Source organism: Malaclemys terrapin, chromosome 3 (genome assembly GCF_027887155.1).
Source record: "Malaclemys terrapin pileata isolate rMalTer1 chromosome 3, rMalTer1.hap1, whole genome shotgun sequence".
Taxonomy (NCBI): Eukaryota; Metazoa; Chordata; order Testudines; family Emydidae; genus Malaclemys; species Malaclemys terrapin.
This window is the reverse complement of record NC_071507.1, coordinates 65,984,001-66,010,464: the sequence shown is the minus strand read 5'-3', so window position 1 is coordinate 66,010,464 and position 26,464 is coordinate 65,984,001. Positions and strand designations below refer to the sequence as shown.

Sequence of the window (26,464 nt, the reverse complement as noted above, 5' to 3'; positions counted from 1 at the left end):
TGCTATATGAGAATAAAGCTGATGGGTTAGGTTATTCACACTGGAGCTAATGTGGCCCACAATACATCTACCAGAAGTAACATTTGAAAGTCATTCAGAGAGTTTAGGTGGGATACACAGACACGCTGGTAAGAGTCTGAACTTTCTTGCCTGACACTGGTAACCTGACATGGAATCCCCCATCACATGTCAGGGCTCATTAGGCACTTACTATAGTGCTGCTGTTTCAGAGAGGCTTCTGCTCAGAAATCAACATGCACGTCCACCTTGAAACTACATCATCTGCCCAGATTCAAAACGTTTGTTCCAAAGCTTTAGCTCACAATTTCACGAAGTGAAACTGATGATTTTTAGTGCAATGGAGCAAATGGACCAGCGGTGGAGCACAGTATTATTCAGTGACAATTTTCAGGAGACTCCTAGGTAGCTCACAGAATGTAGTAAAATGCATCCATAAAATATATTTCTCCTTATAAAATATGGGCCTGAACCTTCTTCATTTGAGTTCAATGATAATCTTCATTGTCTTCAGTGAGGGCAGAGCAGGTTCATTATGGTATTTTTACAATAACATATACACTTGTGCAGGCGTGTGTGTGTATATATCATTAGGGTTATTATATTATATGACATATAGTTGTATTTTAAAGAATGATCATCACTTTGTCTAATATACTCTCTGCAGTCACTAAAGATTTCTGCATTTAGAAGCACCAGGGATATAAGGAAATCTGCTGCCTTGGTCTGGTCCCAGATTCATGGGCTGTATTAATAGATAGGATTAGTAAATAAGAACAGGTCAGAGGGCTGCAAAGCTCTTTCTTGTCTCTTGAGATTTCCCTGTTTAGTTTCAGTCTCAGTGCACCGCTTCCTAGAATGCAAGGAGCAGAAGTTTAAGAAAGCCAGAGACCATTTTCTTTTACTGGGCATTTGAGACTAACCGTAGGGGGGGAGAAAGGGCAAGTTCTGGGTCACGGGCTTTGCCTGAAAATGTCTCTCCAGTTTTCTCAACAGGCACCATGGAGGAACAACAACATCACCTTTCTGAACAAAGAGCCTCCTGTCTCAGAACAAGGAGAGACTATTATAGGCTTCTACCTACTGGCTTTAGGTATGTACTGTACCTCTGAATGGCTTATGAAATGAAACTCCTTTTTAAGTTTGGACTAAAGTTCAAAGGGATTCCTATAGTGTTCATCCACAAAGGAACAAGGTGTCATAAACTGCAACTTTTTCTTCAGAAAGTTCTTTCAAAAAAAAAAAAGGAGCTAGTGGTTTTTTTATTAGTATTATATTTTATTTTAAATGCAAACATTTGTATTGGGGGAAAAAGGATATGATATTATAGTCCAAGCTATTCCTTTAACTAAGGTTCATGTAGGATATGGATACGAACAAAATATCTTGTGCAGAAAAATATGACATTACCTTGTTTTCTCAAAATGTCTCAATGGCATTCAATTAGTGTTCTATGCTTCTATCTTCTGCTTACTGAAGTTTGTATTCAGATTGTTCAGCAAATAGTTCACCTTCTAAAACTAATACATTTAGTTAAATGAAATAGAATTCTACAATCATATTTTAAATTTGTTTGTAAAATTCTTCCATCTAATATTTTATATACATTTAGAGGACACTTTCTTGATCTGAGTCTATTAAAGATTCCTTAAAGTACTAAATTATTACTCATTATCAGTAGTTACAATAATATGTGCATAAGTCTAAAAACTTGATATTCAGATTACATTGCAAGGCAGTTATTATACACTCATATTAAAAGTGTTTGAAAATGGAACCTCGTATTAACTCACTTTGTCCTTAAATTTTTTTTTTATTAAGTACTGTATTGTAATTTACAGCAAACTCGGTGCAGGATGATGGTGAATTACCATATCTGTTGTTCTGTAGGCAGACTTTATGAAATTTCAAAGAATGTAGATGTACCAGTTGACAAAGAAAATAAAAATAGCCATTTATTATTCTGACTTCATATGAAACAATATCAAAAGGTAACTGTTTTCCAGAGAATAATTCACAATCATGTCTTAGCTTTATAGTGATTCTATCTAATTGATCTATCTATGTTTTTAAATGATAAAGAAATGAAACTGCATATAAAAGATGTTGCACATAATGAGAACTCCACAGCAATGTAACTAGAAATAGTTCCTGAGTACAACCATTGAGAAACAGGCTTGTAAATTAAATAATCACGCTAAATAAACTTTTCTTTTTCTAAGCTTATCATGTATTCCCCCCCGGTACCAGCAGCTGCAAACCACCACCTGATACTTGTAAAGGAAAACACACAGCCATGATGAAGAGGCTTGAAGGCCTTTCCTTCTGTCTATACGAGACTGACATCTTTATCAACAAAAATAGCCGACATAATGTAGTTGGAGTAAAGAATAAGACAGTTCAGAAAAAAGTTGGGAAAAAAAATAGCAGCCACTTTATTAGGAAGCAGAATAAAAATAATGTGGTCAAAAGGAAGTAGAGATGTTCTGATTTATCACAGACCTATGTGCACAGGTGCAAACACATTCATGCAGCATCAGCAGCCTAGAAAGCACACAGCACAATCAACTACTGAATGAACCACACTAGAACACATTCTCAATTAGGGCTTGATCCTGTATTTATTGACGTCAATGACAAAACACACATTGACTTCAGCGGTTCAAGATCAGGTCTGAACTGATTAGCCCTGCTGAGAATGGGATTCTGTGATTACTTGGTACCTACCAGACTCCTCCCCAGCCCTTTGATGCTGCAGGTTTCTCTAAAGAAATAAAAATGATACAATGAAGAATAATAAAAAGAGTTTTCCCTTTCTTTTACAAATATTGTCTTTTGGGAAATGTCTCAGAATGCTTAGAGCTGGTTGACATATTGGGACAAATCGATCCTTGATGTAACTTCATTGTGAATCTGAAGTCTCTAGTACACTCTCAGTGTTAACTTCAGTAGTGAATACATTTTGGTTTGTGTTATTGCTGGAAAAGCTAGTAATTTCCCAAGCAGACATCATTCCTACTGATCCGGTGGAACACCTCAAAGTCTTACAAATGATTAGCTAGTAGAGACGATTGACAATTTTCATTCAACATATTTTTAAATGAAAAATGCCTTTTTTGTTAAAACAGCTATTTCTGAGGTAAATGTCAATTTCTGACTATTTTTGGGGGGTGGGGGTGGAGATGAGGTATACATAAAGCAGAACATTTCCGTTTTTTGGCCACAGTGGTTTGTTTCTAGGGTTGCTGAGAACCAAAAACTGCTGATTTTCAGTCAAAACCCAGAAATGTGTGAAGAAATTTTTTTGATGAAAATTAAAAAAAAATGTATTCTGGTACTCTTTATTCCTATAAAAAAATTATTTCCTGGCCAGTTCTACTAGCTAGCACCTCATCCATATGCATATTTAAACCTTTTCACATTTCAGTGTACTTCTACTGTATCTTACAGGACCAATGAGTTTCTTTATGCTTATTTGAAATTAGACAGAGGCACAAATCAATACAGTAGATCCAAACATTCCCAAGCTTTGGATTCGGATCTACACTTCATCTAACTTCTTGCTTTAAGGCCTAAACTCTACTCGTAACCAAGTTTCTCTATTGCTTTTTGCCCTGTACTCTTTTAAAATGTGGTCCTACTATGATAACTGACTCCTTACACATGGCAGCAAAGGTTTTCATGTTTGTTAGCTCCATGTTTATAAGTAGAGATGTTTCATAATTGCCAGCCCTATTCACTCTAACTCAGGTATAATCACCAGTAAAACTTGTCCAACTGAGGTGTCTTAGAGGTGTAGTTCAAGTGCAACTGATATGTACAATTTTGCATTTGGAACTTAATTATACATTCTGTTGATGATGTAACAACCAGGAGAGACTCTACCTCGCTTTCCCATAGCTGTATTGACTTTGTTCTGCAATGTTAACCACAGTATTTATATCAGTAAAGTCAGAAGATACAACTAATTTACCCAGGAGGCAGGGCTGTGGTATAAGGAGGTGTTATTTTTCACATTGTCACTTTTTGCTCATAAGGGCTTTCAAGGAGCAAAGCTTGCTCTGGAAGGAAGATATTTCAGTGTATATGTATTATTTATACCCATGTGTCTGGCTTACAGCAGGCAGCCATAAAAGATCATATGCATTAGCAAGAACCCAGAGAAATTTATACAGAATATCCTGCTAATATGTGCCTGTTAAAGACAGTTGTTGCACTTTGGGAACTGCTAAAGAAGGTGCCCTACTCTCTTGAATCCTGAGATTTCAATGACGTTTATGGTTAGTTATAATTTTTTTTTACCACATACATATTTGAGAGACTTCAGCACTCCAAATACTGTACTTAGGGACTCGTTCTTACTTCCCAGGAGATATCACAATTAGAGCTGAATGAATTATTTTCAACTAACAGATTTTTTTCCCCAAAAAGTGCATTTTTTGTTATTCTGAATCTACATGCAAATTCAGGTAGAATTTGACAAATAGTTTTGGCTGAGGAAAAAAACTGATCTTTTTTCAAATGAGTCTAAACTTGACTTTTGTTTCAAAATGACATTTCAAATTCAAATGTGGCCAATTTTTTTAAGAAAACAAACAAAAAAAAAAGGCTGAAAAACACCTTAAAAAAACGGAATCAAAATGAAAAATTTGAAAAAATATGTCAATCAAACAAAATCAGAAAAAAATGTCTAAACCCCCAAAATATTGTTTCAAATGGACCCAGAATGTTTTAGTTAATTTCATATGAATATATTTTCAAGTTTTCCTATTTTATTCACTCAACTGTAATCAGCATATCCATGAATCTCTACACAGTCAAAACAAAATGCAAGACCTATTTCTTTGACCTGTTCTTCCCACAGAAGCACCCCTCAAAACAAAACAACTACACAAAAATTCAAACCACAGAGAAAATTAACAAAAAACCAATTCCTGAAAATAGGATCAGAATATTGTGATCTTAAACATGAAAGTGTAGGGTGAAAAGCAGGTTAGGAACTTTTGGGATCTGGAATAGTTTTTAATGACAGCTCTGCCGTTTCTATCCTACATCATTTTTAAACAATGTGTTTTAATTTTACTTCTTGTGCAAACCTCTTCCAATTGCTTTTTGTTTGGATTTTGTTGTTGTTGTTGTTGAGGAAGGAGGCAGTTTACAAACCATCTATAGTAGTGGAAAAGAGGACAGCATAATTAGAAAAAAAAATAAAAATAATTGTGTTCTGACCTCTAGAAAGGGCTTCTTCCAAACACAAAAACAACACCCTTTAACCTATGATTGAAAAAAATCAGGGCTGTAGCACAGTTACCCTTAAATTGGCTTGGTCCTGTTTATACAGTCAAAACCACAATGAATTACAATACAGTTGGAGCATAACCTCATTCCATGGCATTCTTATAAATGTAGCATAATCTGAACCATTGTGAGCAACATGGGAGATTTTCTCTTCCTATTCCAGTTCCTTGAGTCAATGATTCATAAAGTCTCTCAGTGTATAAGAGTATTAGCAGAATTTTAGAGTAGCACTCCCTGTAACCTACAGTTTTGCCTCTTTCTTGTCATGAGCAAAAAGGCATATTTAGTACACAATTCCTCTAGTGCATCAGTGATTTGTCTTAATTCATGGCCTGTCTAAATTTAGCTACCCAATCCAATTTCTGCCCCAAACAGCAGGTCATTTGCCTCTGATAGTAGCTGAGTCTGACACTTCACTTTTACTGTCTTTTCCCCCACTAGATCCAATTGGTATGTTGTTTATGTTTACAGTGCCATATTGATGGGTTGCAATTTGAATGTTCTAACTCTACTCCTACACAGTTTTTCACAAATAAGGGGACTGCAAAAGTGCCAATCTGGGTGTTGAGAAGTCTAAGGACAGAGCAGGAGGTGTTCTGTTCTGTTCTCACCTGGCATGAATACTCCACTGAAAAGATGATAGCCAAGTGTGAAATCTGCTCCCAAGAACTTGCAATCTAGGAAGTGTGAATATGTTGTTGTTTTTCTGATGTCTTCCAGAGACCCTTATAGTGTTCTCCTTTCTTTTCACAAATGCAATCTCATGTTTTTTCTAAAACAAACAAACAAAAAAAACCCGCCATCAGTCCCAGCTTTGTTTCCAAGTTTGTTATGTCTGCAGTAAAGAGGTTGAGGATGAGGTTTTTTTAATTGATTTTATTTGTTTGTTTGTTAGCTTTTGTTTTATTATGCAGCTTGCTCCAGCAATGAGCAATCTGAATCAGGATGTTCTGGGTTATTTCAATAAGAACACCAACAAAACTCTCCTGCAGCAGATTGAGAGCTCATTCGGTGAATGAAAGCTAGCAGAAACATGACATCCTCAGAACAGCCAGAATAATGCTGACATCAAGTTATGAGCAGCTTCTGAGACATGATTAAAGCTTACTGGAGTGTCACATACATGGCAGCAAAAGTAAATTATTTTTAAAATGCTGCCATCTTGGTCTAGGCTATCGTAAAATGTTGGCCTTTTTGAAGATTCATAGATGCCAAGGCCAGAAAAGCATCTAGTCTGAACTCTTGTATAGTGCAGGCCATAGAACTTCCTCAGAATAATTTCTAAAGCATAAATCTCAAGCATCCGATCTTAGTTTAATTTGTCTAGCTTCAGCTACCAGCCATTGGATTGTGTTATACCAGTCTCTGCTAGACTGAAGAATCCATTATTAAATATTTGTTCCCCATGTAGGTACTTGTAGATGGTAATCAAGTCACCCCTTAACCTTCTCTTTGTTAAGCCAAATAGATTGAGCTCTTTGAATCTATCACTATAAGGCATGTTTTCTAATTCTTTAATCATTCTTGTGGATCTTCTCTGAACCCTCTGCAATTTATCAACATCCTTCTTAAATTGTGGGCACCAGAAATGGACATCGTATTCCAGCAGTGTTTGAACCAGTGAAAAATATAGAGGTAAAATAACCTCTACTCCTACTTGAGACCCATATTTATGCATCCCATGTCACACTGGGAACTCATGGTCTGATGATTATCTACCATGCCCCCCATATAAGAACATAAGAACGGCCATACTGGGTCAAATCAATGATCCAGCTTCAGACAGGTGCTTCAGAGGGAATGAACAGAACAGGTAATCATCAAGAGATCCATCTTCTGTCACCCATTCCCAGCCTCTGGCAAACAATCTTTTTCAGAGTCACTGCTTCCCAGGATAGAGACCGCTATCCTGTACATATGGCATACATTGTTCCTACATTTACATTTAGCCATATTAAAACACATGCTGTTTGCTTGTGCCTAGTTTTCCAGGAAATCTGAGTGCTCTGAATCAGTGATCTGTCCTCTTTATTATTTACCAGTTCCCCAATTTTTTGTCATCTGAAAATTTTATCAGTGATGATTTCATGTTTTCTTCTAGATCATTGATACAAATATTAAATAGCATAGAGCCAAGAACTGAGCCCTATGCGACCTCACTGGAAACATACCTGCTCAAAGATGATTCTCTGTTTACAGTTACATGTTGAGACCTATCAGTTAGCAAGTTTTTAATCCATTTAATGTGTGCCTTGTTAATTTTATATCATTCTAGTTTTTTAATCAAAATGTTGTATGGTACCAAATCAAACTCTGTATAGAAGTCTAAGTATATTAAATCAATACTACCTTTATCAACCACACTTGAAATTTCATCAAAAAAGGGTGTCATGTTAGTTTGAGAGGACCTATTTCCATAAACCCATGTTGATTTGCATGAATTACATTTTACCTTCCTTTAGTTCTTTATTAATCAAGTCCCATATCAGCTGCTCCATTATCATCCCTGGGATCAATGTCAGGTTGACAGGTCTATAATTTCCTGAGTCATTGTGTTTACCCTTTTAAAAAATTGACACAACATTAGCTTTCTTCCAATCTTCTGGAACTTCCCCAGTGCTCCAAAACTTATTGAAAATCAACATTTATGGTCCAGTGAGCTCCTTAGCCAGCTCTTTTAAAACTCTTGGATGTAAGTTATCTTAACCTGCTGATTTAAAAATGTCTAACTTTAGTAGCTCTGTTTAACATCCTCCTGAGAGACTGGCCATAGAGTTCTCCTTATGTCACTTTGCTTCTCATATCAATTTTCTACAGTTCCTAACTTCTGATTTATATTGATTATTGGCAGATTCCTCTTTATTTTCTCGCTCTTAGCCAGTTTTTGATCTATTGCAGAGCTTTGCCCCTCACTCCAGGACTCCTCTGTTTTTTTAAGTAGCCTCTTGTGAGGGCATTTGTGAATGGCCCTTTGAAAGGTGAAATAAATTGTCAACTGGTTCTCCTTTATCCACTATTTTATTGACACACCACATGGGAATACAAGTACCTCTTAGTAGTTCATATACCAGATGTTTCTTTCCAGGCTCTTTCCTCAAATATGATCTATCCTGATACATATGCCATCTGCAAAGCAACTGGTGGGAATTCCCCCCAATGTCACTGATGGTGAAGCCCTTGCTCTTCTTTTTCACTATATTGCATTTTGTCCTTTATTGAGCCATCATCTAAATTGTTTTGTAAACTAAACTATTTTTATTGGTTTATGTGTATTATAGTCAGTGACTTTAATAAGACACATCAGTGATGATACAGGGTTCAGTGTTGCGTGCTTAATGGCCTGGAAATGTATACATTTTTAACAGATCCTCGGTAGCGGGAATTCTTTGCTGTTATATGCAAAAAACACCAGATGGCGCTTGTTTCTGGAGTATTTTTATGAGGGTGCCACTGCTTGCCTTAGAATTTGATGTAATTAGAATAACTTCCCCTCAGTTTGTTGCTCTGTACATTAACACATTCAAATTGCAAGCCACTTCACACATCTCAAGTGTTCGACACAGCAGAGAAAGCTTGTCCGCTTGCTTCTGTAAAATCAACTCCCTCCACCTGTGGCTGTGCCATACACAAGGTTGCTCTGTATTTTCACTCATCAAGAAGTGCATTTATTATAAAGTACCCCCACTACACTCTCACACACTATCATGCTCCAGATTTCTCTATAGTTTCAAATCTGAGAAAGGTCTGTGTTTCTCCATGGGAACAGATCTCTTCCTCTCTCTCATTTAACTTATCTTTTAACTGAAAATTCTCCTCATTCGCTGTGCTACAGAGGTAGTTCTGTATATTCCCAGCAAATGAACTGTGTGCAAATGAAATTTACATATTAATAGATTTTAAGGAAAACCCACCCATCCTCTGCAGTACTTTGGAAGCCTTTTAGCATAATGACTTTATGAACCACTGTTCAGGAACCTCTGTTCTGTACCATTTAAACATTCTCTATCAATTTGTATGTATACTGAAGTAATTAGTTCCAAATCAAGGGCCAAATTCTACTCTTATTAAACTTGTGCAAATCCAAAGTAATTCCATTGACTCACTCCTGTCTTCAGCTGCCTAATGTTCTGGTGAATTCTGTGTTGTTGTAGAAGATACTTGTTAATTTTGCCCTTTATGGGTTGATGGCCCAAGCTGGTTAGCATTTTGGATTAAAGTAATGGGAAATCTTTTTTGCCTCATGAGCACCTTCCAAGTTAACTTGTCCTGACTATAAATTGTTCATGCCATTAGTGAGATTTCATAATTAACACTGCAGAGCTAGACAGCTTTCTACAAGCCTTTAGGAAAATAGTCTGTCCCCTCATGTCCTTAATGTATTGTTTCCCCACTTTGGGGGCGATTAGTGAGACTATTCAGGGATATTCTACAGCCCCTCTGCCCAAAAATTTATTCAGAGCTCCATTTAGCATTAAGCCTCCTAATACACAGATGGTTCCCATCTGCAGGCTGAATCTAATGTTGCAGGGTTTGATAAATCCTCTTTTGGAGTCTATGTAGGCAGTTTCTCAAGTTTTTAACCCTTAAGACTGTTTTGAATAGCAATTGTCTGTGCTAGCCAGGTTTCTGAGATGGCAGGCCTTGCTTTACAGAACCCATTTTATTTTCCATAAGGTCAATGACATTCCATGTAACTTGTGCCCATGTGTTTTGAATCTGACCCCAAGCCTACTAAATCAATGGAAAGACTCCTGCTGACATCCTATAGGCTTTGGATCAGGTCCTTTGGCTCAGACTTAAAACCATTGCACTGTTCAGTGTTGCAAAGTCTAAGACCCAGATGCTCAAAGGTATCTAGGCGGCTAGCTCCCATTGATTCCAATGAGAACTAGGTGCCTAAATATATTTGAGGAGCTGGGCCTAAGTGATTTGGGGCTTATCTACATGGGGACATCCAGGAAAGTTAATCTGAATTAACTAAAGGTGTGAATTTAAACCACATCAAAGCTCAAGAGCTTCATTCAGAATTAAAGTGGCCTTAATTTGGTTTAATTTAATTTGCTTCCAAAGTGAATTAAACTAAACCAAATTAAGACACATTTAATTCTGATTAATAGCAACCACACAAGGATTTAATGTGGTTTAACTAATCCACTTCAAATTGACACCTTTAATTAATTAGAAACTTTTCTCCATGTCCCCATGTAGATAAATTTTCAAAAATGGCTTGGCATTTAGGAGCCCAAGTCATATTGAAAGTCAATGGGACATACGCTCCTAAGTGTTCCTAAGTGAAAATGAGTCTTAGTCATCTAAGTCACTTAGGCCAGATTTTGAAAGGTATTTAGGCACCTGACTCACAGGAGATAGACACCTAAATACCTTTAAAAATCTGGGATTTAGGCCTTGCAACACTGTGTGGAGCAATGCCTATATACCTTTAAAAATCATCGTCTCTGTGCACAAGTGCCTGACTGATTTTTCACCAGATTCATAATTCCCTTCCTACCTTATGCTCTTCTCTTCCAACAAGACTGATGGCTGCTAGACATCACCGTACCTTCAGTATCAGAGGGGATACACAATTCTATCTAAACAGAAAACAAGGCTTTCCAGTTTCTGAGGGCTTGTTCATTTATTTGAGGTTGAAAGATAGGACACAAGGCCTTCAAAATATTATCTTCAAATGGATTAAAATGTGCATTCCTGAACAGTATTCCAATCAGTATTCTTTGTCACAAGGAGATCACAGACTATTCCATGAGAAGCAATTCCATCTCGCCAGCTGAACAGGGCCGTGGTTCTCTAGAACTGACTGGCAAAGCTGTTGTGTGGTCGTCTGCACACATTTTTACAAGCCATTACCAGGCAAATGGATATGGCATGCCTCCACAGCTGTAGCGTTCGGCAGAATGGTTCTCGTCTCTGTACTGGGAATGCTTCATGGATCCCATCTAATTAGAGACTTAATTTTTCTTTACCTGTGTATGGTTGTTCTTCGGTGGATAAGTGCATTGTTGCTATTCAGTTTTATTACCAGTGTTATTCAGAAGAAGGAAATTAACAAGTGAAATATACCTGGGTACTCAAGGAGGCCTAGTACACAACACAGTGGAGTAAAAATGTTTGGGTTTATTTGTTTTTAATGAAATAACCTACCATTGTACTGTCCTTCAACATATGGGCATCATGCATTTATATATCACGCTGTTTCCTGATTTTTTTGTTGTTGTTTGTTTTTAATTTGACTTTTATGGAATTTAATTTATTTTTCAGGATGGATGTCTTGGTTTGGAAACAGCATTGTGATTTTTGTACTCTATAAGCAGAGAGCTGTCCTGCAGCCCACCGATTATCTTACATTTAATCTGGCTGTATCAGACGCAAGTGTGTCTGTGTTTGGTTATTCCCGAGGGATCATTGAAATCTTCAATGTCTTTAAAGATGATGGATTCCTCATCACATCGATATGGACATGCCAGGTAGGAATGCATTTATGTGGTGAATTATTTAATTAGACAAAATAAGTAGTGCTATTTCTGCATGCGTGCTGTATATAAATAACCAGTCAGGATTATGAGAGTGAAAATTAGTGACGAATGATTCTCCAATGGATCATAGTTCTGGTTTGTTTCAGATAAGCATCCAAAAATGTGGGTCTTTCTCTAGATTAACCAGTCTTGACCAGTTCCCAGTCATCTTCTACCCCAAAAATCCCTTTACCCAATAAGCTCCTGAAATCACACTTAATGTTGTACTGCTCCTTAAAGGTCCATTGTTAATTGGTATGGCTTGTATTGGAGTAGTAATGCCTAGAGCCCTCAGCCAGGATCTGTGCCCAATTGTATTAGGCACTGTTCACACAAGCAATGAAAAGGTGGTCCCTGCTCCATAGAGCCGGCAATCTAAGCATAGCCTCCTCCAGCATCTTCTGGGCATGATCAAGTGGGCTTGCATATTCCTACCCAGTGCCTTTTGTTGTTGGGAATATTTGTGAAGCCCCATGTTTACATTTTTAGTCTATTATCTTTTAACATCTTACAGTGCCAAGTTTATTGAGCAGGTTTGGTAGGAGCTACTCCAGTTGCAACTTGATTTCCCAGATGTCTTTGTTCCCTTCCAGTCTGATGTTTTGCACGTGAGTTTGGTATAGAAAGAATCTTGTTAACTTTGGCTGATGGTCTCTTTCTATTGGTAGCCATTGGTATCCTTGTTGATTTTGTTAGAAATATCAGCAGCCTTCGATACCATTGACCATGACGTTTTATTGACTCGCCTCTGAGACTTTACTGGACTGGCCGGAATAGCTCTTTTACCGTGTTTATTGTTCTCTCAGAGGTGCCAAATAATGGTAACGAGTACCTGTCTTCTTCCCATAGGGTCCTCAAATACAAGTTTCCATTTGCTCAGGAAAATAGTGAAGCATTTTGTGTGATGGCGGCATTTTTGCAGATAGAAGGGACCTCCAGAGCTAAAAGCATGAGTCTCTACCGCTTGAGATAAAGAGCCAGGTTTTGCAGCTGAGGCCAGACTCTGATCCTCTGCAACAGAGGAGACACATAACGTATAGTGCCCAATGGGTTACACACATAATGGACTGCAATATGTGAAGGACACTCAGATCTTCATGTGCTTTTCACTGACCCCAGATACTGAAGCCTCTTTGTTTTCACAGTGTCTGACAGAAGTACAAATGTAACTAGGAGCCTCTTGTTTTATGCTCAGTCCACATAAGATGGCTGCAGTGGTGAAGGTATACTTTCTGGGAGTCATTGCTGCTCTTGCATGTCCAGGTGACAGTTGTGGCATTTAGTATTTTTTTTTTCATTTAGGTCTGGCCCAGGGGTTTTTGGCTCTTCCTCTATCATGCCACAGTATTCCACACCCTTGTAATCTCTAACTACCAGAAGCTGGGAGTGGAAGATGGGGTTGATTATTCCATAATTGCCCTGTGCTGTACACTCCCCTGGAAGTTCTGGTATGGACCACTTCAGGAAACAGGATACAGGAAGCCAGGGACAGTTTACAGGGATCATGGTCTGACCCACTATGGCCTTTCTTATGTTCTTAAAGCTGTATTACTGCAAAATGCTTGACTTTGGACTACCCTTGAAAAATAACTGGAAGCTTCAGCTTTGCACCACTTGAGTGGAGGAAGTTGCATTCTTCTAGGAAAGTCACTAGGTTGTCTCCTCCACTATTTGGGAGACCAAGGATTCTAACATTGTCTGCTCAGATTTAATTTTTAATAGTTCAGTTTTATTTAGCATCATTTCACTGCTATCAATAATGTTATAAAGTTCAGCCTACAGACTCTGCTTTTCTCCAGCTCTTGGAGGTCCTGGCCAAGTTAGTCATTAAGGGCTGATCTACCCTAAAGATGTAAGTTGATTTAAGTTATGCTACTTCAGTGTGTCTCCTGCCGACTTACCTTATGCTTCTCGGGTAGCTGGAGTACAGATGTTGATGGGAGAGCGCTCTGCCATCTACTTAGCGGGTCTTCACCAGACTCACTAAATCAACACTGCTACATCGATCGCAGCAGGGCCAATTTAGCCGTAAGTATAGAAAAGCCCTAAGACTTTAAAGTTGGACACAATGCAACACAGGGCACCACTTGGTCAAATGGAGTCTAGAGCAAAAATTACATCATTTTGTTGTTTGATATTTACTAAGGCTCTTACCCAGTAAAGCACTAAACCAGATGCTTAACTTAAGCACATGAGTAGTTCTGTCAAAGTCAATTTGTATCTAGGGGTAAAGCCTATTTGATTAACACATTTTAAATCCAGAAGGGACTGTTATGACCTAGTCTAACCTCCTGCATAACACAGGCTATAGAATTTCAACAAGTATTTCCTGCACCATAACTTCTGGTTGAGCTACAGTGTATCTTTTAGAAAGACATCCAGTCTTGATTTAAAGATTTCTGGTGATAAGTCTGCCACATCCCTAGGTAAGTTGTTCCAGTGGTTAATTACCCTCTCTGGAAACAATTTGTGCCTTATTTCTAGCCTGAATTTGTCTAACTTTAGCTTCCATTAGATCTTGTTATGCCTTGTTATGGCCTTGTCTGCTAGAATAAAGAGTACAATCAGAAACGTTCTTCCTGTGTAGGTACTGAGAAGACTGTGATCAAGTCACCTCCGAAACCTCTCTTGGATAAACAACATTGATTGAGGAAAAATTATGAACAATATTATGGTATTTGTTAATTCTGTATTTTGTTATGTGGTACTGAGGGAGTGATGAAGAAAAGTGCTGTGTGGCCGAACAGACAAACCATTAATGGCTAGATTCTGCCACACTTGCACATGGTGAGCAGTACTTTTTCTAACATAGTCCATTTTACAGATAAGTAAGCCAAGGCACAGACAGAGATGAAATGACTTGCCCAGGATCACACAGGGAGTCTGGGGCAAAGAGCTAAGACTCCTGACCTTCAGATTCGTGATTCTAAGCCTTACTCACATCAGCATCCTTCCTCCCATTTAATTTTAAAGGGGGGAAGGTATAAATTCACATAATGTCTGGGGTGGGGGGAGAGGTTATGTGTAGGCTTTCTTGCTTACATCAGAATCTTTCAGTGATGAGTGTTAGTGTAAATGCTTTACAGATTTTTCTCCTAACCCTTAATCTAATACATTCTGCTTTATAAGATTCTGCTTAATATTACTGGGCCACATCGTACCCCTATGTGCAAACAACTCTGTAGGCCCGCTTTCTTGTGGGTTTTTTTCTGCATTCTCCCATTAGAAGGGCTTGGCTTCACCACCTCATCCCATGGAAGAAACCAGGACTCTAGATCTGCATGGATCCTGGGTATCCTCCAGGGCCATAGTGCCATCCTCCTGAAGTCCCTGCACCTCTACATTGATCTTCAACCCCCTGCATCTCTGCCCTAGCACTCTGCAAACAGAGTATCATTGGAGTCATGCTGTTATGATTCCAATTGAAATGTGATTTACCAACCAGCAGCTGCCTCTATGACCCAGTCCCACCTCCCCCTGGTTCACCAGTGCAGATAAGGGCTTCTCAGGAAAAATTGAGCTAATACTGTCTTTGGCTGTTAACATTCTTCCTGCAATGATTGTGTTTGTCTCAGCAGGATCACAGCCACCGCACCCTTTCCCCCCATCTAACTTGCAGATCCCTGAACTCCTGGACAGTAAAGCAATCTAATAATTTTATCCATTGAAAAATGGCAATTCGTCAAAACCGAAAGTGTTTGTGTAAACCGAAAGTGTTGGGTTTGACAAATTTCCTGACTCAAAACAATGCCGAGGACAAGTTTTTGAAAATGTCGAAATGGCTCACGTCAACATTTTCAGAATGAAAAATTCCAGTTTTGTTTAGAAATTTAAGCTAAGAAGACTGAAACAAAAAGGTTGAAATGAAATCAAAACTAAAAGTTTTGAAATTATGGAAAGGACAGATTTCAATTGACCTGAAACAAGACAACACATATTGTTTTTTCAGGTCACTAATATTTTTGAGATTCACATTTTTGTCCTGATTCGAAACAGGAAACATTTTTTAATTCTTGAAAATACTTGTGGGACAGGAAAATACTTGTGGGACAGCTCTACTGGACTGTTTTGTGTAGGATTTGGGGGAAGTAGGGGAAAGCCGACACGGCAGATGCTGACTCCCCCACCTGTCTTTCCTCTGGGAAGAGGGAGATATGCATATGTAGGGTCCCCTCCGGGAGAAGGTGTTTAGGGTACAATCTAGCTTATTGGTATTTTCATTTACATTTGTGAGAAGGATTATACTTAATATAAGTGTGCACTGTGAGACAAAAACAAAAGCCCCTTTTCTATGTCGCTTTCTTTGTCTTGTCAGTTTTGCTGCAGAGGAGAGGAGGGAGTGGTGACAACAGTGAGAGAGTGAGAGAAGCCCATTTTTACAGCTGGCGCCTGTTCCTACTTTTCACACTAAGTTATGGCCTGTCAAGAAGGCATGCTTTGCTCCCTTCTCCACAGAAGAGTTAACTTACCATAAAACTACTGTTCTGATCTCAGCAAAATATTCTTGTTCTCCTTCAAAATATGTGCCCATACATGTCAGTAGAAAGAGATTTTATCTAAAGGAAGCTAGTTGTTTTAGCAAAATTCCTCTATTTGCTTTCCCTGCATATTCACAGCTGTCATTCTTGGGTGTGTTTTAAGAGAAATTATAGGAGAACTCTTTCATTTACTTTATTTAATCCATGGCTAAGAAGTCACCAATAAAACAAAAAGTTACACTGAAGCTGAAAAATTCAGATCCAGAATTTAAAGCATTTCAAATGTGTTTGTTCAGAGGAAGGCTGGTGGTGGTGGTAGGAAATTAAAAGTGGACTCAGGAGATCTAGGTTCAATTCCCAGCTTTGTCACAGACTTCCTGAGCTTGGGCTTGGGCAAATCGCTGAGGCTGAAATCCTGGCCCCACTGAAGTCAGTGGCACTCACAGCCCAGTGGGAGGGAGGCACTAAGTTGGATTTAAGCCACCTTTACATCCTGCTGGTCTGGACTGCTTGAGGGGGCTGGGAAAGACCCTGACATTGCTTGAACAGCCCTCATCACCTGTCTATGCTATGGCAGCCTCCCTGGGCTGCACTATGGGCCACAGAGCAGCCTGGAATCTCTACAGTGTGTCATATTGCAACTCTGCCCCCAGCCACACCCTGGCACAACTCCTTCCATATGGCTTGTGAGAGGGTCCTCAGAAGGCAGCCGTTATAACTATTTTCCACAGTGCCTGCACAGGGGAATCCTCCTCCGGCCGGAACCAGGGCTTATAGAGCCCCTTTATGTTGCTCTGGCATTTTTGCTGGGTGTAGTGGGGCTGGAGTTGTGGAGGACAGGGCCGGCTCCAGGCACCAGCCAACCAAGCACGTGCTTGGGGTGGCACCTTGGGGCAGGGCAGCGCTCGATCATTTATTTATTTATTTATTTATTTTGATTCAGCGGCGCGGCGCTCGGAGGGGGGGTGGGGGCTTCGGGTGGCGTGGTGCTCGGAGGGGGGGGTTCAGGCAGCGTGGTGCTCGGGGGGGGCAGGAGCTTCAGGCAGTGTGGTGCTTGGGGGGCGGGGCTTCGGGTTGCGTGGCTTCGGCGCTCGCGAGCGGGGGGGTACGGCGGGGCAGAGCTCTTCTTTTTTGCCTGGGGCGGCAAAAAAGTTAGAGCTGGCCCTGGTGGGGGAGGATCTGATCCATGATCTCGTTGTGCCTGAGTTGCCTGTCTGTAAAGGGGAAGTAGTAGTACTTCTCTATCTCACAGGGGTATTGTTGAGGATGAATTCTTTAACGTTTGCAAGGTGCCCAGATGCTATGTTGGTGGAGTCAATGTAAGTAAATAGATTTGGTTCTGCCTATTTTAAACAAGGAGCCATTTGTAAAATTTGGGTATCAAGCAAAGTTTTGAATTGTTTGGATCTGAGAATCTGGTTCAGACCCCTCTCTATTAACAACCAACCTGTTGCCTATTCTAAGGAAAGGAACACTCTAATTTGCACAATGTTGCAATGAATATGTCTGATAATTCTGTGTGTGAGCTCTAGAAGTTACAAGTTATTGTTTCACGTATATGAATGCAACATCCATTTTGTAATTAAGAATGTGTAGCTACTATATTTTACGTTTAGTGATACGTACCCTAATCAGCCACAGGGGTAAGCCACTGCTTTCAGTTACAGATGTGTAAATCCGGAAGAACATTGCTGAAAAGTCCTTGGACTTATTCTGGATTTATGCTGGTGTAAATGAGAGAAGAATCTGGCCCAGCATGACTAAAATAACTCTTAAGGGCCAGATTTTGATCTTATTTATACTTGTATAAATCTGGAGTAATTCCATTTATACTTGAGTGGAGTTACTCTGGATTTACCCCAGTACAACTAGTATATTCTCATGTTCACTAATTGTGATGTTAGTAAGTGTTATAAGGAATTCTTTATTTTAAAAAAAGGCAAAGGAAGTTAAAAGTAAAAATTCTGAACAAAAGTATTTCAGGTTACTCTCTATCAATTGAAACATCATTTTCCTCTTTATATATGGCAAAAATCTTAATAAATGATTCCAACATTTAAGCATAATTAAAGTTAAATGGAAAAATACAGTTAGGGCCTCCTTTCTGTTTCTCTCTTACAAAATGGCAGTTTTGTAAAAGAAGCAATTCAGCTCATAGTTCTTGTAAGGAGCGAGATATTTACAAATTATTGGATCAAATTCTGATCTGTAAATCTAAAGCAATTCCACGGCCTGCACTGGAGTTACAGCAGACTCAAACCCTAGTGTAACAAAAATCAGAATTTTCTTGGCAGGATGAGTAAACAAATGGCGCTGTGTCAAAGTTTTACACAAACATGTGCTAGGTGAGAGATTGTGTAAATATTTCCTTGTAATAAGAGCATGTAAATAACTGAGCTAAACAGAATGTATCTCACACAAAAAGTTCTTTTTCCTATTTATCGAAGAGCTCAGTCAACTTTTAATTTAAAAGTGGAAAAGCAGAGACGTCTCTGAATAAAGTTCCCGATTATTCAAGAGGAACAGTTTGAGCAAGCTGTCACTTGTTAAGTGATAAGCAAGATGTATCAGATGACAGAAAGTATGCTTTTTTCTGTGGAGGTTTGTGTCTGTGTCAGTTTTAATGGGAATCTGGCTTCTAAGGACATGCTCATACCCATGCTCATATTCCTATTCTTAAAATTGACAAAACAGAATGCAGTGAAAACAAGAAAACACATTTTAACATATTTCATAATTTATGCCCATAGCATGCCATTGATTTTTATACATGAACTACCATTAAAATCAGTGGGGGTTGTATAAAAAAGACTAGTGGCACAATGTGTGTGTGATTTTAAAACTCATTTTAAAATATTGAGTACTTCATTACAATAATAATGTTCTTACTGTTTAATGCCCAAACTTCATATGTATCTTATAATTCAAACAATATTGGAATGAGCTCTCTCACCCACACCTGCAAGCCTCAGGATTGAAATCATCTTCATTTGCACCCCTGGGGCCTGATCCAGCTTCCAATGAAATCACTGGAAAGACTTCAGGCCTTTGGGTCTTTACTATACATTTGGGAGAGGCAGGAAGCAACCTAGGGATATAACTTAGGGTGACCAGATGTCCTGATTTTATTGGGACTGTCCTGATATTTGCTTATTTGTCCCACGTCCCGACCTACTTTCGGTCGGGATGCGAATTGTCCCGATATTTTGCCTCCGCTCACAGGCGGGGCATCCCCAGCCCCGCCCCCTCCCTGCCCCATTGGATCACTCCCCAAATCCCCGCCCTGGCCCCGCCTTTTCCCCAAGCACGCCACATTCCTCCTATTCCCCTCTCCCTCCCAGGTTTGTGCTGATCAGCTGTATGGCGGCGCAAGTGCTGGAGGGAGGGGGGAGGTGGAGACGGAGCAGAGGCATGCTGGTGCGGGGGGCTCCGGCGGCCGTTTTTTGTTTTTTTTTTTGTTTTTTTCCGCTTGAGGGAGGGGGGAAGTGGAGACGGAGCGGAGGCATGCTGGTGCCCGCGTCCCGATATTTCACCTGTGTGATCTGGTCACCCTAATATAACTCCACATAAGTGCTTGTCGTCAACTGTCTTTATGATACACTGATTGGGAAATAAAATTAGGAAGAGAGAGAGAAATGGTTCCTAAATAATTATTTCTGGGGTGAAGGGAAGGGCCATCAAGCATACACAAATAAATGGAAAGTTACTAAATAATGAATATAGAGGAAATGTCATCAGCATTACATACTCCAAAGAACTTCTCCGATGGCGGGGAGTACAGCAAGCACTGTGACAGCTGAACATCTAATATATGAACTATCTAAATACTAAGACAAACAAACAACCCATGGCCTGGGCAGAGGAGAGCCGCTCAGTTTTCAGTCCCATTGTTCCAAGTAACTTTTACTCTTAATGTTTATAAACTGAGACTAGGGTGCCGTGGAAGATTATTGTTTGCTGGTCCCTGGCACCATGGGTCTAGCTGCAGGTCTGTCTGTCTGCTGTTAGACTTGGTGCCACTAATTTTGCTTGGCTGTGCTCTTTGGCATATCACCATCAAGTCACTGTCTGGCAGGTTAAACTGTGCCAGTCCTCATCTCACTGGCAGCCAGTCTTGATTACCACTGGCAGCCAGTCTTGAAACTGGCTGGGATCACTATTTGGGCTGTGTTGCACATATGCATATAGTTATCTCATCAGGCATGGCCAAGCTCCATTTTCATGCACTTGGTCACTTTCACTGAGCCAGTTTTCTGCCTCACTTTGGTCTTCCACCATGGTCTGCTTGACTACAATTTTTGTCCTAGTTCTGAGTAGCCAGCTTTCACTATCAGACATTGTTTAAGGAAACTTTCCTTTGCTAAGTCAGGTTGTCATTTCCCTTTATCTCATGCACTCATCTCATTTGATCTAATTGGCTATTTTTCTTTCCTCTGCCCATGCCCTTCTTTGATCTCCATGGTAAGATGAAGATTTAGGCTTTACCAGATCTAGTTCTGTTCCTGGGGGAGAGAATGACAGAGAAATGAGATCTGCTCTCTTATTGTTACAGAACACTCTAGCCTTTTGAGCCTTTCCACACAAAAAGACTTGTCTCCAGGTAAAAAAAAAGTATTTCTATCATTTGCATCTCTATTTGAAGGGGGAGAGGTTTCTCCATCAATTCTTCTCCCCCCTCCCTTGGAAGAAAGAGGCATCTCCACTCTCCTCTGAGATAGATTTTTTTTCTCTTTCTGAGGGTTCATAGAGAATCTCTTCTCAGGAATTTGGTGACCCTGATACCAGGGGATCAATTGACACTGCCTCTTGTTCTACCTGTTTGAGCAGCAGTGGCTGACTTACATAAACATAAGAATGGCCGTACCGGATCAGACCAAAGGTCCATCTAGCCCAATATCCTGTCTACTGACAGTGGCCAATGCCAGGTGCCCCAGAGGGAGTGGACCTAACAGGCAATGATCAAGAGATGTCTCTCCTGCCATCCATCTCCATCCTCTGACAAACAGAGGTTAGGGACACCATTCCTTACCCATCCTGGCTAATAGCCATTAATGGACTTAACCACCATGAATTTATCCAGTTCTCTTTTAAACGCTGTTATAGTCCTAGCCTTCACAACATCCTCAGGTAAGGAGTTCCACAAGTTGACTGTGCGCTGCGTGAAGAAGAACTTCCTTGTATTTGTTTTAAACCTGCTGCCTATTAATTTCATTTGGTGACCCCTAGTTCTTGTATTATGGGAATAAGTAAATAATTTTTCCTTATCCACTTTCTCCACATCACTCATGATTTTATATACCTCTATCATATCCCCCCTTAGTCTTCTCTTTTCCAAGTTGAAGAGTCCTAGCCTCTTTAATCTCTCCTCATATGGGACCCGTTCCAAACCCCTAATCATTTTAGTTGCCCTTTTCTGAACCTTTTCTAGTGCCAGTATATCTTTTTTGAGATGAGACCACATCTGTACGCAGTATTCGAGATGTGGGCGTACCAGTGATTTATATAAGGGCAATAATATATTCTCAGTCTTATTCTCTATCTCCTTTTTAATGATCCCTAACATCCTGTTTGCTTTTTTGACTGCCTCTGCACGCTGCGTGGACATCTTCAGAGAACTATCCACGATGACTCCAAGATCTTTTTCCTGACTTGTTGTAGCTAAATTAGCCCCCATCGTATTGTATGTATAATTGGGGTTATTTTTTCCCAATATGCATTACTTTACATTTATCCACATTAAATTTCATTTGCCATTTTGTTGCCCAATCACTTAGTTTTGTGAGATCTTTTTGAAGTTCTTCACAGTCTGCTTTGGACTTAACTATCTTGAGCAGTTTAGTATCAACTGCAAACTTTGCCACCTCACTGTTTACCCCTTTCAACAGATCATTTATAAATAAGTTGAATAGGATTGGTCCGAGGACTGACCCTTGTGGAACACCACTAGTTACCCCTCTCCATTCTGAGAATTTACCATTAATTCCTACCCTTTGTTCCTGGTCTTTTAACCAGTTCTCAATCCATGAAAGGACCTTCCCTTTATCCCATGACAGCTTAATTTACGCAAGAGGCTTTGGTGAGGGACCTTGTCAAAGGCTTTCTGGAAATTTAAGTACACGATGTCCACTGGAGCCCCCTTGTCCACATGTTTGTTGACCCCTTCAAAGAACTCTAATAGATTAGTAAGACATGATTTCCCTTTACAGAAACCATGTTGACTATTGCTCAACGGTTTGTTTTTCTATGTGCCTGACAATTTTATTCTTAACCATTGTTTCGACTAATTTGCCCGGTACTGACGTTAGACTTACCGGTCTGTAATTTCCGGGATCATCTCTAGAGCCCTTTTTAAATATTGGCATTACATTAGCTAACTTCCAGTCATTGGGTACAGAAGCTGATTTAAAGGACTGTTTACAAACCTTAGTTAATAGTTCCGCAACTTCACATTTGAGTTCTTTCAGAACTCTTGGGTGAATGCCATCTGGTCCCAGTGACTTGTTAATGTTAAGTTTATCAATTAATTCCAAAACCTCCTCTAGTGACACTTCAATCTGTGATAGTTCCTCAGATCTGTCACCTACAAAAGCCGGCTCAGGTTTGGGAATCTCCCTAACATCCTCAGCCGTAAAGACTGAAGCAAAGAATCCATTTAGTTTCTCTGCAATGACTTTATCATCTTTAAGCGCTCCTTTTGTATCTCGATCATCAAGGGGCCCCACTGGTTGTTTAGCAGGCTTCCTGCTTCTGATGTACTTAAAAAACATTTTGTTATTACCTTTGGAGTTTTTGGATAGCCTTGGCTTTTCTTATTACATGCTTGCACTTAATTTGGCAGCGTTTATGCTCCTTTCTATTTGCCTCACTAAGATTTGACTTCCACTTTTTAAAGGAAGTCTTTTTATCTCTTGCTGCTTCTTTTACATGGTTGGTAAGCCACGGTGGCTCTTTTTTAGTTCTTTTACTGTGTTTCTTAATTTGGGGTATACATTGAAGTTGGGCTTCTATTATGGTGTCTTTAAAAAGCGCCCATGTAGCTTGCAGGGATTTCACTTTAGTCACTGTACTTTTTAACTTCTGTTTAACTAACCCTCTCATTTTTGCATAGTTCCCCCTTTTGAAATTAAATGCCACAGTGTTGGGCTGTTGAGATGTTCTTCCCACCACAGGGATGTTGAATGCAATTGTATTATGGTCACTATTTCCAGGCAGTCCTGTTATAGTTATCTCCAGCTCCTGCGCTCCACTCAGGACTAAATCTAGAGTTGCCTCTCTCCTTGTGGGTTCCCGTATCAGCTGCTCCATGAAGCAGTCATTTAAAGTATCGAGAAATTTTATCTCTGCATTTCGTCCTGAAGTGAAATGTTCCCAGTCAATATGGGGATAATTGAAATCCCCCACTATTATTGGGTTCTTAATTTTGATAGCCTCTCTAATTTCCCTTAGCATTTCATCATCACTATCACTATCCTGGTCAGGTGGTCTATAATAGATCCCTAATGTTATATTCTTATTAGAGCATGAAATTTCTATCCATAGAAATTCTATGGAACATGTGGATTCACTTAAGATTTTTACTTCATTTGATTCTACATTTTCTTTCACATATAATGCCACATCCCCCCAACCCCTGCACAACCTGTTCTGTCCTTCCGATATATTTTGTACCCCGGAATGATTGTGTCCCATTGATTGCTCTCAGTCCACCAGGTTTCCGTGATGCCTATTATATCAATATCCTCCTTTATCACAAGGCACTCTAGTTCACCCATCTTATTATTTAGACTTCTAGCATTTGTGTACAAGCACTTTAAAAACTTGTCACTGTTTATTTGTCTGCCCTTTTCTGATGTGTTAGATTCTTTTTTATGTGAATGTTTATCATCTGATCTGGCCCCTCCTTTATCCTCTTCCATCCTCTGCTCCTGACTATAACCTGGAGATTCTCTATCATTAGACTCTCTCCCCTAAGAGAAGTTTCTGTCCGATCCACATGCTCCTCTGCAGCAGTCGGCTTTCCCCCATCTCCTAGTTTAAAAACTGCTCTACAATCTTTTTAATGTTTAGTGCCAGCAGTCTGGTTCCACTTTGGTTTAGGTGGAGCCCATCTCTCCTGTATAGGATCCCCGCATTCTGCTAGTTGTGCCTAATCCCTGGCACAGCATTTAGTTGCTCCCACTAAATGCTCTTTTTGCCCATTGTGTCCTGTCTCCCATATCCCTAGAGGTTTTTACCGGCTCATTGAATTAGTTTGATTTTAAATTATTTTATGTTTTTATAATAGCTCTCTAACCAAGATAATGTTTTAGCTCAGCAATTGCATCTTCAGCCATCAAATTGAACCAAGATAAGAAGTCAAAGTTGTGGTCTGGCTGCAGACCAGAGACCCTCTGGGATTTTCCCACCCTATTCAGAAAATCTGGAGAAAACTGAAGACTGTTTTTTGCCCTGCTGTAGTTCAGTTCTCTATCCTCTCATTGCCCTGCCAGTGTGCGTCAACCCTGTCCTGGAGAGCTTGAGGCAGCAGTTCATTCTCTTGGCAAATGTAGTCTTTGGCTTCTGCTGGGACTGCCAACAAGTGGGTCAGTTCACGTCAACTGTGATAGTTGTGCCTGGGTCCAGATGCGAGCCAGTGACCTAGAAAATCCCCCTGAGCGACCAAGTCTCCCATTGGCCAGCTTTCTTGTTAACAACCATTAACATATCTGTCCTTTCCATAAAGGTTCTATTCATATGTTCTACTGCAATAGATGTTCGTATGAAAGAGGCAGTGAAATGTGTTAGTAATGTGATGTTGCAAATTACTATCCTTAACAAGGGGAGGGAAAGAAACACTACAGCTCTCTGTGTGAGCACTTCAAATTCTACTAAAGTTTACTTCCCAGCCAACATACAAAGCCTCCCCTGTGCAATAATCATAATACCAATACAGAGCTGCTGGCTTCAGAAGGCCGCTGCCACCAATAGGAAATGGGGGAGGTTTGTAGACTCTTGAAATAACTAAAATGGAATAATGACTAGTGGTCTACAAAGCACTTGCTCATGGTCCAGGGAGAGCCCACTGGTTATATGGCCCTAGTGGCCCTTTTTTTTATATTACAGTTGCTAAACTGCATTAAAGACAGCTAAAAGTATATTAAGGCCAGGGTGCCTAATGTTAGGCTCCTAAGTCTACATTTAGTCACCTTAAGAAAAGTAGCCTGATTTTCAAAGGTGCCAAACACTTGCAGTTCCCATTAAATTCAGTGATGCTCGGCGCTCTGGAAAATCAGGCCATTAATATTTAAGTGCCTCGCAATGGCATTAGGAGCCTAATTTTAGGCAGCTAGGTTTGAAAGTTTTGGCCTAGATACCTTACTGATGTTACTTCCTCGGGTGAGCAAATGCTATACTTGCCACAGAGATGTTCTATTTTCACAAATGAGGGCAGGTCCATGAGACATTCTGCCTGTTAAGCACACCACCTGAAAAAAAAAATTGAAAATGCTCCTGTATTCATGTATTGTTTTTATTTTTCTGACATGCAACCTGTCTGAGCCTTGCAAAGACTACAGCAGATAGGTAAAAGGAAAAATAAAAGCCAAACCAACCTAAAACATACCACAGTTCATTAAGATTTACAGGGCCTGGGGCAAAATTGTAAAACCTCACCACCCTATTTGTGTTTTAACAAGCTCCCCAATCTTCTCTCCCTCCCACCTTTTTGCCCATTGTGTCCTGTCTCCCACATCCATAGAGGTTTTTACCGGCTCATTGAATTAGTTTGATTTTAAATTATTTTATGTTTTTATAATAGCTCTCTAACCAAGATAATGTTTTTGTACTCCAGTTTTCCTGTATGGTTCCAGGCGAGGTGACTGAAGCAGTGACAGCACTTCAGGCATATGACTGAGGAATTAAGGCAGGAACAATGGGTAGAAGAGGCCAACACCAGGTTTCAGGGGTTTCCTTTCTACTGTATAGTTCCTGAGCATCTCTATGTACCTCAGTCTCAATCCCCACTCACTCTCTGTCAAGCTCACCCCATCCCAATCTTATTCTCCCTATCAGCACCCACTCACTTTTCATTTGCCCAATCATCCCTACACTCACCTCACTCCATCTTGTGGTCAACTCATCAATTCCATCCAACTCCCGCAG

The 26,464-nt window shown here is 39.8% G+C and overlaps 1 protein-coding gene across 1 annotated transcript in view; it reads left to right on the top strand.

Moving 5' to 3' along the window:
• Positions 1-990: 990 nt before the first annotated feature.
• LOC128834611 (opsin-5-like) overlaps positions 991-26,464 on the top strand; it is a 59,877-nt gene continuing 34,403 nt past the window's right edge. Inside the window, exons 1-2 of the mRNA XM_054023542.1 lie at positions 991-1,111; positions 11,593-11,798. Coding sequence (XP_053879517.1) covers positions 991-1,111; positions 11,593-11,798 — 327 coding nt within the window. The remainder of the gene's footprint in view (positions 1,112-11,592; positions 11,799-26,464) is intronic.